Source organism: Hippopotamus amphibius, chromosome 2 (genome assembly GCF_030028045.1).
Source record: "Hippopotamus amphibius kiboko isolate mHipAmp2 chromosome 2, mHipAmp2.hap2, whole genome shotgun sequence".
Lineage (NCBI taxonomy): Eukaryota > Metazoa > Chordata > Mammalia > Artiodactyla > Hippopotamidae > Hippopotamus > Hippopotamus amphibius.
In genome coordinates, this window is record NC_080187.1 from 33,108,846 (window position 1) to 33,124,549 (window position 15,704).

The 15,704-nt window shown below is 38.7% G+C and overlaps 2 protein-coding genes across 10 annotated transcripts in view; one reads left to right on the plus strand and one right to left on the minus strand.

Moving 5' to 3' along the window:
- The window catches only part of INVS (inversin), a 188,419-nt gene extending 187,625 nt beyond the window's left edge, over positions 1-794 (minus strand). For 4 of the 8 annotated variants that reach the window (XM_057720191.1, XM_057720193.1, XM_057720194.1 and 1 more), the window contains exon 1: positions 594-794. The gene's annotated coding sequence lies outside the window, so the exon portion shown is untranslated. The remainder of the gene's footprint in view (positions 1-593) is intronic. The other 4 variants (XM_057720192.1, XM_057720200.1, XM_057720190.1 and 1 more) reach the window with 3 other exon arrangements.
- A 181-nt stretch (positions 795-975) lies between these two features.
- The window catches only part of ERP44 (endoplasmic reticulum protein 44), a 90,057-nt gene continuing 75,328 nt past the window's right edge, over positions 976-15,704 (plus strand). For both annotated transcript variants that reach the window (XM_057720208.1, XM_057720209.1), the window contains exon 1: positions 976-1,233. In XM_057720208.1, the coding sequence (XP_057576191.1) occupies positions 1,177-1,233 (57 nt within the window). In that variant the 5' untranslated portion in view covers positions 976-1,176. The remainder of the gene's footprint in view (positions 1,234-15,704) is intronic.

Genomic DNA, 15,704 nt, shown 5'->3' on the forward strand with positions numbered 1-15,704 from the left:
TTCTCTGAGATAGTGACATCTGAGATGGCTACTCAGGTAGGGAAGGGGCTAGGGCCATTCCAGGCAGCAGGGAAGATGAAGCAAAGGCAAGGTGTAGGGAGAACCACAGAAGAGCTGAATGCCTCCCTGCTCCTCAGCTGTGACTGTGTGGCTACAATTTGGGGCACTTGGACCTGGCTGGGTGTTCGTAGATGAGGCTGGAGAGCTAACCGGGGCCAGGTTAAGTTCCTCAACTGCTTGGCTAACGAATTTTGTAATTATCCTGCAGGAGTGACCCATGTATTAGTAGCAATCACTCTCGCACTGAGCTTTTCAGTTTACAACGTGCCTTCCCAGTCCATCCCACATCTATTCCTTACAGGAGCCCAAAGAGACAATTAGGGATAAGTCATTGACACATTCCACTGAAACCCAGCGGGGCGGCTCTGACTTTACAATGCAGGAATTAGCGCAGAGAGAAGAGGCAGCAGGCGAGGAGGCCAGTTATGGGAGGTTCGGGCCACAGCCCAGGCTAGGAGGGCCGTGAGTTTGAGGCAGGGGCCAAGCATTGCAGATCGATAAGAGCCTCCCCAGCCAGGCCCTCTCTTACTCACCCTCGCCTCCTCCAGGACTCACGTCCTGGGGACGGCTCCAGGAGGCACGACCCCCGCTGGGCCGCCCCTCCTGCCAGGCCAGGCCAGGCCACTACATCCGGCTGGGACAGAGCCCACCGCGCAGAGACTAGCGAAACCCCTCGGAAGGCCGCCCGAGGCTCTCGACTGCACAGCCCTCTGGGAATTGTAGTTCCCGTCCTCAGAAACATAGAGGTACACCCGCCCTCCGCCCTTTCTATCCCACAGGGCCCCGCGCGCGGCGGACTAGGTGGACCAGGGCGGAGAGCCTGATGGGAAAAGAGTTCTGGGTGGCCGATGACGTACTCTTTGAGAATGGCGCAGGACTACATATTCCAATGCACTCCGAGGCTGGCAGCACCCGGAAGTGAGGGGGTGTGAGGCCTCTTTGGAAGTTGTCCGGGGTGTTCGCCGCTGGAGCTCCGGGTCGAGAGGACGAGGTGCCGCTGCCGGGAGACTCCTCCACTGCTGCCGGCGCCCGGAGCCCAGCCCTTGCCTAACCCAACCCAACCCTGTCTAGTCCCAGCCGCCAACGCCCGTCCCTGCCGCGGACCCCGGCGTTACCATGAATCCTGCAGTCTTCCTATCCTTACCCGACCTCAGATGCTCCCTGCTGCTCCTGGTGAGTGAGTGAAGGAATGACAGACCCTTCGACAGACGTTCGGACGGCCTGCCGCCCTCGCCTAGGGGGACACAGCTGCCGCTACCCCTGCTTTCCTATCTTTTTCCCTGGTGGCGAGGAGTGCACCCACCCCCGCTGCCTTCATTCTCGGCATCCGTCTGTCCGCTTCCCAGGCCCGGGGTTCCCGAGGCCTGAGAAACCGCGGTCGGAGGTTCGGAGCTATGAACCGGAGAATTAGCCCTGGGAGAAGGGTCTGTGGGAGGGTCACGGAGGGCGGCGCCCCTTCCCCTGGAGGTCGGAGGCTGTTTGAGTGCAGAGGGCTCATGGACTTGGTGGTAGTTTGAGTCCAAAAGGTCGGGGCATAGACCTACTGTTCCCTCCCATCCCCTTCTTTTGGGACGAGTGTGAGGCCGACAGGTGCTGGGGTCTTGTGTATCTCGCTCTGGAGCCCTGAAACTGTGCCAGGGTCGGCGGAGCCCTCAGTTGTGGCTTGATACGATTGGTTGGAAACCCGGAACTGGAAACTGGTTTGGTGCCCACTGGTAGAGGTTTGAAGGGTGGAGGCTGTGATTACCAGAAAGCCTCAGCTCAGAGCCTCTCTCAATTCTGGTTATACTCCCCCCCCCCACCCCGAAAATTTAAGCAGAGTTGTTCTTCAGTGCTCCTGAGATGTGAATGACCAGGGTTTTTGCATACATATGCACTTATTCCTTAACTCCCTCACCGGCTCAGCACCATCCCATCTTGTAAAGGAATCTCCCTCCAGTCCCTCTTCCTCCAAAGTGTGTCTTGAGTGTGCAGCCTAATTCCAGGCTGCAGGTCAAATTGAGACAAAAGTGAAGGACTAACTCCATGTGGCAAAATGATGTACCTTTAATTGAACTGTTGTTATAATACAATATTTGAAAGTACTTTAATTGTAGTAGGTTTTTAAAAAGCTAAATTTAAGGTGAATATTAAGTCAGAATCACTCTTGACAATGTATGAAACATAATTCAGTGACTCACAGGAAGTCATATAGCTGGTTACCAGCAGAATTGGGGCTTGAAGTAGGTCTCTTTACTCGCAGTGCTTATTCTCCCCTATCATGTTACATTTTTAATATTTGTGTTTGAAATAGTTTCTCTCTCTCCTGCTTCCCTTTCTTCTTATTTTCCCTTCTCTCCCCTCTCCTTCCTCTGTCCCCTCTCTTTTCTTTGTGATTTTCAAGTCATATTCAAAGGCCATACACAGTACTTGGACCTTTTCAGAGGAAAAGTGCTATAAAAAACTGAAGGGAATGTCAAAGTACTTTTGAGAACTAAAAGTTGCATATAAACATGGTGCTGTTAAATGATGAAGTGTCTTATTGTCACTTCCTATAATTATATAGTAATGAGTGGCTTCTCTGTAGAGGAAAATATTCTATAGAGAGCTGTTTCTTGGTAATTGCATTATATGCTGTGGGTCTTTTCCTTCTAGAAGTACTGGAATGATATTCATTGTTATTAGAGACCACTCTTTCTTTAAGGATAATAGATACTAATCTTTCCATATCCATAAAAATGGCCAGAATTATGAGTTGTTTGCCAGAAATTACTTTTAGGTTACAAAAAATATGAAGGGCAAAAATCTTAAGAGATTGGAAAGAAAAGTTGAAATACTGAATAGGAAAACTACTTAGATGCACTGTTTGGTTGTAGAGCTAAGTTTAACAAGGGGAAAAGAATTGATTTTGAAATAACTCATTCTTTTTATAGAAAACTTACAAGCCCTGTTAAGCATAAAAAAGAATTTTTTTCTAATGCTTTTAAATCTAGTTAACATTTTGTATACTTATCTTTCTGAGTAAATGCAGAGGAATAGAAGAAATTTTAGAGAATACCTGTAAAGGTTAATAGACTGCAAAATAAAGCCCAAGAAAAGGTTTAGTAAGCCAGAGTTACAAGTCGAGCTAGATTCACTTTGAACAGTGTTCGCCAAAGTAGGTTTAATAATCGTATACCAGTTAGCAAATATTTATAGAACATCTGTCTGATCACAATTTGAATTGCTTATCTAACTGGCAGTTCTGTTCTAGTAATGGAACCTGCTTTTTCAGTATCCCACCTGTCTAAAAATATAGCCTTTATCTTCTCCAAAGTACTTTCTTCCTCCTTCCTCCAACTTCACCTCTCAGGCTTCAACTTTATTCCCTCCCACATACAGCCATTGAATATCCAAGTTCCCATCTAGCTGAGGAATTTTTTTCCTTAAATGGCCTGCTCTGAAAAGCCATATATTCTCTTAGCACAATAATAATTTTTTTTTCAGGCAAACTATACCTCAGCCTTAAAGAACTCAATCTATTGAGATTTAGTGGTGTTCATAAGATAACAGCTGAAACATAAAATCCTAAATTTCTGTAGGCAGGTAGTATTTTCCCCCCCTGATCTCAAAAGCATTTTGGGACATATCATTCTGTGCTTAAAAAGCCTTTCTGGGATGGGTAACTAAACACAACATTTCAATATGATAGGTTTTTTACCCCCTGAGCTTTTCTGTATAGATATCTGTAAAGTCAGGGTCTTAGAGAATGAATTTTTGTATTTCAGGCTTGCTTTTTGAAAAACCCCATTGCCTTTAAATTATTTTTAAACTCCACTGAATTTGCAGCTTGTCTTGGACAAAGTGAAATAGTATAGATGCACCGATTTTAGATAAATCAGAAGAGAAATTTGAGTCACCTGGCAAATGCAAAGAGGTGTAATCCTCCTGATACCTTTTCTATACATCACTAATATGTATAGTTTCTGTTATGGTTTGAATTGATCCATTAGATATGCAATTACAACTTCAGTTTCTGAACTGTATAATCTCTGCCTCCATAACTGTTTATCATATTTTGTGGATGATTTGAATGCTGGAGACAGCAGTGTTTCTCTGCTAAAGTCCCATGTATATAATTGGGATATTCCTTCCCAGTTGTGTGCGCTTTTAAGGAGAGCTGCCTGAATCAGAGGAAAGCACCTGACCAGATGTATCTTGGCATTATCCTTTCATTTTGCTATGTGACAGTCATTACTTGGCAGCTCATAGGATAAGTTAAGCGGACATTTCATTTATCACTAACCAAAGAATCAGTTACTTATTAGCCCTTTTCTGCTTATCTTTCTGAGATGGGTTTATTCAGTATTAAAAGTGATCATTTTCCCCTTAATTATTTCTTAGCAGTTGTTCTTCCTGCATTGATTGTGTACAAGAGTTTTGAAAAGGTAAGATAAGAGAAATAGGACTAAATTGGAATGAATTGTCTGATATAGCCTAAATAACCTCTTCTGTGGTTCAGAGGTTTGTAACATTCAGCTCCAGTTGCTTTATTGAAGACACTTTCTCGTTAATCTCTCAATGGTTTGTGTTGATAGATCATAAGTTGTTACCAGCCCTAATTGCCTTGTGCCTGGACATTAAGGCTTTTGCCATTACTGCTCCTGCTTTGTTCAATACGTATAAGAAGCCAAGAAAAGTTTGCTTAGGAAACTAAGTAAATCAGAAAGCTAAGTAAACATTTATTTAACTAAACTCTTTATAAGTACCTTAAAAATAAGTACAGTAGAATTCAGGGATGTCAGTTTTAGCCATTAGTGCCAATAATAGATACTAATTCCTGTCTTCAAGAAAAGTACTTTTGGAGCCATGTAGTTCCATTCATAATCGGTGAGTTATTTATCCTATTGATATGACTTGCCCCAGATCAGTGGTTTACAAAATCTGGTTGCTCATTAGAACCACCTGGGGCAGTTTTAATACAATGATGTGTAGGTCCTATATCAGGCTAGTTATATCTGGGGGACCCAAACATTGTCATTTGGTTGGTTTGTTTTTTGTTTGTTTGTTTTTAATTCCCAGGTCATTTATTTTTTCTTTAGTATGTCTAAAAGATGAGAATTAAACAACAGAACAAAAACCAGAATACCGTTATCACATCTAGAAAAAGTAACAGAAATTTCTTTATATCATCAAATATCTAGTCAGTATTCACATTTTCCTGACCATTTCAAAGAAAAAAAAAATTTTTTTAAAACAAATTGAATGTTCAAAGCAGGAGCTGTATAAGGTCCATACATCCCTATTAGCTTATATGTCTCTTATAAAACTTTATAAGTCTATAGGTTCTCTCTCCATCTCATTTTTTTTTCTTGTAATTTATTGTGGAGGAAATTGGGTCCTCTGTCACGTAGAATTTCCCACATGCTGAATATTGCTGATTGTATCCTCCATGGTATAGTTTCATGTTTCTCTGTTCCTTTTGGTCCCTATAAATTTGTAATTAAATTTATGTGGGCTTAACCACCAACTCAATATATAGTTAAGTTCATTTGTTTTGTTTAGCTTTTAATTTTCAGTTTTTTAAAAATTATCTTATAATATATAATTATGTAAAATTTACTGCTTCCAAAGCAAATCTTTAAAGCAAACTATGTTTACAGGAGGCTAACTTCTACTCTTTCAACTTCCTCCTAGTACAAGAAACCTTTAAAATTAAAAAAAAAAAATTTTTTTTTATTCTTCCTATTAAAAAACATGTGAGCAATCTACTTGTATTCATATATGGGTATATTTGTTTCTCCCTCTTCTTGATAAACTCTAGCATATTATTCATACTCTCTCTGCCAGCCTCTCCCTCTCCCCTCCCTCTCCCCTTGTAAACTATTAAGTGTATCCTAGAGATAGAAATACTCCTTATTTCTTTTTTTTTGTTTTATAAATTTATTTTTATTTATTTTATTTATTGGCTGTGTTGGGTCTTCATTGCTGCACACGGGCTTTTTCTAGTTGTTGCGTGCAGGGGCTTCTCTTGTTGTGGAGCACGGGCCCTAGGCACGTGGGCTTCAATAGTTGTGGCACATGGGCTCAGTAGTTGTGGCCCACGGGCTCTAGAGCACAGGCTCAATAGTTGTGGCGCACGGTCTTAGCCGCTCCATGGCACGTGGAATCTTCCTAGGGCAGGGCTACAAACCCATGTCCCCTGCATTAGCAGGCAGACTCTTTACCACTGGGCCACCTAGGAAGTCCCTCCTTATTTCTTTTAAACTGTTTATTGCTCAGCTGGGTGGATGTGCTACTATTGTTTCCATTCTTTTGCTTTAACAAATGTGTTAAACTACTTTGCAAAACTGCTTTTGCTAGTGTATCTTTGACATAGAGTCTCCTAATTGAGGAGCTCAGGCAAATAGTAAATGTATTTGTAACTGTTGATGTTGCTAGATAGTGGAAATTCCTCTCCACCTGAGTTTTGCTGTTTTGAGTTCTCACCAACAATGTTACAGACTTTCCTCATATCCTTGCTAATAAGGTTGATGGCAAATGATGGGCTGTTTGTAGATCTGATAGGTGAGGAGTGGTATCTCAGTGCATTTTAATTTGATTATCTTTTCAATATGAGCTTTTTTATTCTGAAAGGGCATTTGCATTCTTTGACACAGAGTTCTTAACCCTTTATCTCCTTAGTTGATCCTACGATGCAGCCAGATTGAGAAGCACTGGAATATATTACTCTATTCAGTAATATTTCTGATGGGTTAAAACTTGTAAAAACCTTGGAAAAGATGTATAATTGTCACAGTTATTGAAAACATTTTCCACAATGTAGACTAACTTTTGATAGCTTTGTGGTAGCTCAGCTTTTAATGCACTATATTTTACTTCATCATTTGTTAAAGTGTTGCTTTAATATAAAATATGGTTATTGGTGATTTCCAGTTTTTCACAATTGTAAAAAAAAAATGTACAAATGATACACATACAATGATGTTCACTGCAGATCTCCAAATATATCCTCAGGTTAATTCCCTAGAACTGTATTTCATGGATCCTATGGTATGTCTTTTATTTAGGATTTCTGATACATTGTACAAATTTGCCCCACTGAAAAGTTGTACAGATGTTTATTTCTATCAACAGTGTGTGAGTATGCCCACTTCCTTACACTCTAGTTACAGTGGGTGTTTTTGTAATCTCTGCCAATTTAGCAGACCAAAAATATTATCTGATTTAAATTTACATTTCTTTGATTACAGTGAAAGTTGATTTTTTTCATATTTATTGACCATTTATATTCCATAAATGTATGTATGCGTTTATGCTGTTTGCCCCCTTTACAAAAAATTTACTCATTCTTCTTCCAGTAATTCAGAATAGATGTGCTCACCAGGTACAGTTTAAGAATGATGGAAAGTGTTATTTCTTCTTTTAGTGTCCATTCACGAGGTAGCATAGTGCAAAGAATAGTGGACTGTCAGGGAATCCATGTAGAAGTTCCCCCTCTTCCATGTACTTAACACTGTATCCTTGGATAAATCACCTAACTAAAAGTTTTAGTCTATAAGGTAAGCACACTGGAATTGATAATTTAGTGATTCTTTGTGTAGTCTAGCTTGTTTTTTTAAAAAGGATATTCCTCTGACTCCCCTAATTGGTTAATTTATTATTTGATTGGGTATTTCCTCAAAATATCAGCTAGCTTTTCAGGTGTGTGCCCCCTCACTCTGCTATTCAACATAAGGAATAGCATGCTTTGGTCATAGCTTTTCTGATATTGCTGCACTCTGTTTCATTTAACCAAGTAAATGAAAAAAACAGTTTTTGACTTTTCACAGCACTCAGTGCTCTTTAGCTTTTGATTCCATAGAGAGGACCTACCTATGGCTCAGGTTGCAGGAACTATTTCTTTGGTATTATTCTTTCCTTTCCTCCTGTCGTTTGAATGCCTTTTTGCTGTTTGCTATTGAAGAGAAAAAGATAAGTCAGAGTCATATCAGGCTTCCAAGGAACTTATAATTCGGTGGGGGAGAGAAGATGTTTATATAAATAATTAGAATTCCAAAACGAAAGTGTAGGTGCCCTTAAGGCACCTGTTTTAGAAGTGGGTTGTAGATCTTGTTTTACAGAGATGTGGTGGTGAGCCTGGGCATCACCTGGGATCTTCTTCCAGTGTCCTCACTCCAGGCCTACTGATTCAGAATCTGCAGTTTAACAATATACCTAGCTGATTCATTTATGCCCATTAAAGTGTGAGAAGTACAGCTGTAGATGTTTGAAAAGAAGCAAATTTCTTCTCATTGGCAGAATTAGAGAAGTCTTGTTGGAGGAAGACAAGAGTAGAGCCTTGAAAGGTTATATTGATGGGTTAATTTTCAGTCTTGAGTGGAATGAATAAGAAGGCTTGTACCTTTCAATAACAATAAATCTTGAATGTGAATTGGATACCTGCTTTTTTGGCTCCTTTCTTTCTTTCTTTTTTTAATTTTTTTTTAAAGGAGTCTTGCTGTGTGGCTTGCTCACATGGCCAGATGTCAGAATTGGCTTGAAAGAAGCTAGCAAACCCTTTGGCTAGTTTTCATTAGAACATCTCATTATTATCTTAGCCAAAATAAAAATCATGGTCTTTAGTGGCTTCTCACCAGCATTCTGATTACTCCACGCAAGACAAGAGGGACAAAAATGCAACTCTGGAGAAGTTTCTTATGTAATGCCATGGATCTCAGGTCTTGGTTCTGTTCTTGTAAAGACTGCAATCAAATTCTAACTGCTTTGATTGCCATGGTGGTATTGTGGTCAAGATCTCTGATTCCTCTAGCTCTGTGATTTTCACATTATGTCGGGCCTTGAACATTATATTTTAATGTATCTAGTTTTTAGTCACCTGAGTTTGTAGACATGAATGTTACTAAAATAATAGAGAAAAACAATGAAAAAGAAGGAAGAAATCATCTCAGAAAAACATTGTAGTATTGGAGCTAAAGAAAACGGTCAGGTGAATAGTAGAGTACCAGTACTTTTCCCATTCCTTCCTTAAGATTATAAGGGTCTAGTAGTGGAAGCTTTGGTAATTGAATTTAAGAGATTTTAGAAGAAGGTCTTTAGGAATCAGAAGAATTTTTGACCCTGGAAAAAAGAAAGTGGACACCTTTTTATTTCTGTGGGCCTCTACCATTAGCGTTTTGCTCAGTTCAGTAGGCAGGAAGGGATAGAAGAACCATGAGTAGGTCACATGCAGTAATGACTGAAATTATAGTTATCTGGAGGTATGTGTAAATTTAAATTCATTCAAATGGAATAAAATGTAGAATTCCATTCCTCAGTCACAGTGGCTCCATACTAAGGGCACAGTGGTCCCATGTGACTGGTGGCTGCTATATTGAACAGCACAGATGATGCGACATTTCCATTGCTGCAGAAAGTGCCATGGATAGTGCTGGTCCAGAGCTTTGCTCTTGCTGTCTGTCTCAGGAACCAAGACAAGAGTGTGGGAAAGAATGAGGACGACGCCTCAAATAGTGTTTCAAGGCTTGAGAGGAACCTATGTTTTGCCTGTCCAAGGACTAACAATAACCTGGGGAAAAATGTCAATAATCTTATTAGCACAGATTTGGCTTTTGGTTGCCTGATGGCAAGTTTAGGGAGGCACCGGAGAATACTAGTTAAAACTCAAAAATAAGAGATTGATGTTAGTATTGTCTCTTCTACTAGTTCACAGGGTCATTTAGGACAAGTCACTTTTCTTTCTTGAGGCCTTAGTTTTTCAACTGAAAATTGGATAAGATTACATAAACTGTTTGAGGGGGTCTAATGAATCTTCCAATGGAATGTGACTGGAATGTTGGGATTTGAGGGCCTGCAGTTTGTCTCTGTGATAAAGTCCCATTTGAGGTCTTCATCTTTAGAAACACTTTAGAGAAAATTTTATTGATTAAGAACACACCTACATTTTTAGTTAGTAAAATTACATAAAAAGATGGCCTGTTGATACATTTTGTTTGCCTCAGGTATCAGAAGGGTACCCTTGCCAGGAGCTTAATCTTCTAATTTGATCAACCCAGAAATTAATGTGCATCTCTGCCTACATACTTTAAAATGGCCAGAAGTTGTTTGAGCTCATGAAGACAGCCTAATATTTAATATATAAGGCAGTTTTCTAAGAAATTTGAGCCAATTCCAAAACGTGAAGAAAGTATTATGATTTAGTGGTGAAGTAGAGATCATGAATAAGTTTATAAAGTAAAATATTAAATGGAATTAAAGTTTCTTGGTCCTTTGGACAAGATACTCTTATATTTACATGCCTGCTGTTTAGCTGTTTTGTTGTATTTGAAGTTTTGTAAAATGTAGGGGGAAATGCCAAATCTTAAAATAATACTGACATAACATTAAAGTCTATCTGTGAGTAAAGAACAGTTTCAGTTGCGAATGTGATCTGAGAGAGAAGTTTGGATATTTCTCAGTTCATTTGACTTTTATTACTGTGATTCTGGCCCAACTGCAGTAAAATTCCAGGTAGCTGGTAAAAGCTCACATTTCTGTAATGACTTCACATTCTGAAAGAGCTAAGAATAAAGAAGAGCTACATTTTTTTTTGGTAGTCAAAATAATTCTTTGAAAACAGCTACTCAAATTGACTCATTCCTCAAGGTTTCTAGCACCAGTTTTTACTATTTAAGAATGGATACTGATTCTCATAGGAAGTCTTGTGATATGTTCACAATTAACACAAGTACCACAATGTTGCAAAATACTTGGTTCTTTAATCTTTGAATGAACAGTTTCAGATACCCCAATTTTGCTTTAGAACTATATAAACTGTGCCACATTTTAAAACATGTTCTACTTATTTGTTTCAGAAATTGTCCAGTTTGTTTATTATTTAATTGTGCATGTACTCTGATCTTAGAGTACCTTCCAGAAGTAAAGTGAAGTATTTTCCGTTAATAATAATGTGAACGTTTATCAGTTAAAGAGAGAACTTTCAGGAGAATGTTAAATTTGGGAGCCAGAGATTTGGGCTCAAATTTTGGATCTGCTGCTTTTTACCTTTGTTATCTTGCCTATTAACCTCTGAGGAATAATACACGTTTTGTACCTGACTCATAGGAGGTGTTATTTGCATGCATTTATGATTTTTTGGAATAAAAGTGGTAAAAAGATATCACACTTTCTTATCCTTAGATCTTAGTTTCTGGTAAAATACCTTACACAGGTTAAGTGCTCAATAATAATTTTATTGAGTGTATAGAAAAAAGAAAAGGTATAGCTAGGGTAAGGAGGATCAGGAATGCCCAGGGGAGTGGGAGTTTGTGAGCACCACTGAGGAGATGAGCCTAAACTAGGTGAGGACTTTAGTCATTTGGATTTCTTGGGGGGAAGAGCCTTCCAGGCAAGGGCGTTAGCCAGTGCAAAGTCCCTAAGGTGGGAGTATGGCAAGTGTATTCAGGGGGCAGCAGGAGGGCAGTATGGTTTGTCATGCTGTGAAGAAGGTACGGCGTATTAGAAGGAATTCCCTGGCGGTCCAGTGGTTAGAATTCCGTGCTTCCACTAAGATCCCGCATGCCATGTGGCACGGCCAGGAAAAAAAAAATTGTGATGTAGCTAAAACACATTTTGCAAAATGTGTACTTACTATGTATGTTGTTTGCTGATGTTTTCTTTTTTCTTGTTTTCTACTCTGTGCTTTATTTTTAAGAAATACTGATCTGACCCAATAAGGTAGAACTCCCTAACAGGGTTGCTGGTCATGTTGATTTCCTCAGCCCTGGCACAGTTGGCTCTGTTGGGAGTAGCCGTGGCTGTTTACCCCCGTGTTCCCCCAGTGTGCTAAATTCAAAACACTCTCTATGTGTGACAGGATGGGTCACAACCTGCAGCTGTAATAACTTAAACTGTGAAAACAAGATTTCCTGACATATTTTTTGATTCCTGAAAGCAGTATACACTCATGGTACAGAAAAGCATAATGAAGAAAAAAAGTATGTACCCCTACCACTCATAACATTTTAACGTATATTCTTCCAGTTCTCTTGTGTGCATATTTGAAAGGACTTTGAAAAGTAAAATGTATGTTTTGAACAATGTAGGGTTGGACTCTCACTCTTGTTTGGTCCTGGTGTGGTATGGTAGACCGCTGGCTACGTGGGAAACAGAAGACGATGCCTGCGTGTTCACATGTGCTGGTACACTTGGAGCTTGGAAATGGCACTGAGCTTGACCACTTAACTTTAGAAAGTTATTGAACCTTTCTGAGCTTCCTTTTTCTTACCTATCAAATGAGGATACAGCCCTTTTTTGAAGAGTTCTGGGAAGACAAAATGAGACTGTTTATGAATGTATCCATGGTACGTTATAGGCACTTAAACTTTTCTGATTTCTGTCACATTGTAGGTGCTCAACAAATGTTGTTTGGATGAAGGGATCAATGAGTGAATGAACAATTGAATGCATTTACTGTTTTGGGTAACTTCAAATTGTCCATCCTGTGGTATTAAAATTGTGTGCACTGAAGTGTTAAGCTGGCATGACTACCTTCCAGCCCCTGTGATCTTCTGATGCTAATTGCACTGTCAGTATTAGACTAACAAAAACAGCTTAAAAATGTGACCATGAAGTGAACAAATTATCTGCCTAGTTCTGTTTTATAACTGTACTTAGTTTTGTACTAAATTCAGTATATAGTGATAAAAATAGTTTACGGAAACAGTTGTATTTTGTTGTACAGACCGGTGGTTTTAAAATTAAAAGAAACCTGGGTTTGAACCCTGTTCCGCCACTAGTTTGCACAAGTCACTTAGCCTATTTGACTCTTAATCCTTTAGCAAATATTTGCATTTACTATATGTCACATACTGCAAACTTCTATTTTCTTCATTTATAAAATAGGGATAGTATAATTCTTACTTCAGCTTCAAGAGTTGCTATGATAATGTAAAAGAGATATGTGTTTGTAAGTAGTAAACATATATGTTGTTACACTGAAATATTCTTGTGTGCTTCAAACATATGTTTGTTACTTATATTTTTCCCAGAATCCTAGGTAGGCAAGGTAGTGCATCCCTTTCAGGGAGAGTTGATGCATTATGGAAATAGTTCAAGGATCTGAATTTCCAGGATAACTGACAATACTAGAAGTGGAGTGACTTTGAAGCTGGAAAGTCCTAGTTCATTCTTGGCTCTAGCTTTTTGTAGCTGTGTGATATTAGGCAAATTTCTTTATCTTTCTGACCCTCAAATTTCCTGTTTTGAGAGTGGGGACTATTATTTTTGCAAGGTTGTGTGATTAAGATATAGTGTATATAAAGTACTTTGCCTCATGTCTGGCATATAGAAGAGATTTTTGTTTTGTAAGGTAATGAATAGAGAAGAAGAGCTTGCCAAGTGGATAGAGCCGTCCTTATGAAATGGAGGAAGTACCTTGGAGGAGGATTGTGCCTGTTCTGACAATCTTTCTGTGCTTATACTACTTTTTTGACCTTCTGAAATGAGTAAATGGATGAGGCTTTTTATTTTAAAAGTCTGATTCTAAATATTGGTGGCTTCTTAAAGTGCTTATCAACTTGTCTCTTTCCCCTGGTAAGTTATGACATAGTCTTATCAAAATAGTGACAAATGTAACTATGATAGAAATAAAAATCTAACTTGATATGCATTTCTGCTTTTAATACAAAAGCAAATAAATTCCTGTAAGTGGTATAAATGAAAGTGGGAAACATGCTCTATGCTTTGCCATTTGAAGGGTATCATTTGCTTCAAGCAGAAAGGCATCATTTCTATTACTTTGTACACTCAAAATCATTCAAAAATAACATCCCTGACTGTTGTAGTTGACTAGATGTTTGGAAAATGATGATGATTCTTTGGAAATACATAATTTCTCTAGTAGAATTTAGTTAGGGAAGAGAAGATTATTACAGCATATTTTGGTCACTGAAAAGATGCAAACATAAAAATCCTATTTGTGTAAGTGTGGAAGATTTCAAATTGCTCGTTGTACAGTTTCATATGTTCCCATAAGCTTAACTTACATATACCACAGTTATCCCTTAAGTATTGCTTCCAGTTGTGTGCGAAGTTATTTACACATAAGCATGTATAATACCTACTACTTTTAGTAAGTTTTGGCCAGTAAGCTAAATCTGCTTATAGATTTGATGAATACTGAGAATATAACAGATCTTTTTGAGTTCAGATACTGTGAGGAAGGTATTTGGCAAGAACCTATCGGCATATAAGATAGTTTGTAATGAGTATTTCAACCAGGATCAAGAAAAGCTCATCATATGGTTTTCCTTTTCTAATCTCATGAATACATCTACAAACCCCTCCTATTGGGAAGATGAGTACTTGGTTAGAAGAGGAGGGTAAATTGTGTTTTCCAGCCCACAACACTAAGTTATAAAGACCTCCTTGATGTATACTGGTTATTGTCCTGAACAAAAGAGTTGTTTAAGGTATATAGTAAGATGAACCTTTAAGAAATAGCTTTAAGAAATTCTGAGAAGTATCCAATATTCTGTAGCAAAGTGGTTAATTGTACTTAAGGTGTAGTGTTTGATGCCTTAGTGAAAGTCTTTCTTAGCTTACGATATTTGGGGAGTATTTATATATGCAGTAGTACTAACTTCCCTTGATCATTTTTAGCTGTTATTTCTAATACAAAATAGATTGTGATATATGAGGAAATTAGCAGAGAGTTTGTCTATATTCCTACATGAGTTGATTTTCCAAGAGTATACTATTTATTTTGGAATATTATTTTGAAGTACTAAGTTAATAAATATCCCTGAATAGTCTAAAGATGGGATAGAAGATATTTTTGTAATGGCTTAACATGCACTCTTATTCAGGTTGTTTAAATGGTTTTTAGTTTAAGGAAGGAACAAGGGTGTCTTCTGGGCACATTTTTTCTAAGAGAAATATAGGACACTTGTATTACTGTAAGTAGGTAGTTAAAGTCAGTTTCATTCGCACAAGCCAAATGTGTGTGTGTCCATTTTTTTTTTTTTTGCTGGAAATCATTAAAAAACATAATGAAGCATTTCTCTTTCTGTTTAGCTTCTGAAATGACATTAATGCCCTAGTTCATAAGCCCAGGGTGACACATCATACAAGGGATGGCTGATTTCATCTGTTGGTGGCAGGCAGAGTCTATGTGGTTTTGTTTGATTTGCATCTGTGAAAACAAATTTTAAGCTTATAGATTGAGAGTGTTTAAGTAGAGGAGCTGGTCTGCTTTACTGGTGGCTATCAGATGCTTTAACTTTTTAAAAATGATGATTATGATGTGTTCCCTAGGTCACAGTAGCTTCCTAATTGTGAATTAGACTACCCTTTGGTAAATCTCTCACTCATAATCTTATAACATTTCATTCTGTTAAGTACTCCGTTTCTTCTTGAAATAGTGTTCCCCCCGTGCTGCTTTTATGCTCCAGTGGTTCACTCTGTTTCTCTGTCTCTCTGTTCCTCTTTCTGGCTTCCCCTTCCCCTCACTGGTTCCTGAAAGGGAAAAGGCCTACATTTAAGAGACAGAAGGATAGTAAGGAGGTAAATGTACTAAGAGCTTCTTTTCTCCCTTCCCATCACATCTTGTCATGCAGTCATTTTAACTCATAGCTTTACCTATTGCCTCTAAAGATTGGAGTAGCTTGGGAGTCTGTTAGTGTTTTGTTAGTGCCTTGGATTCAGTT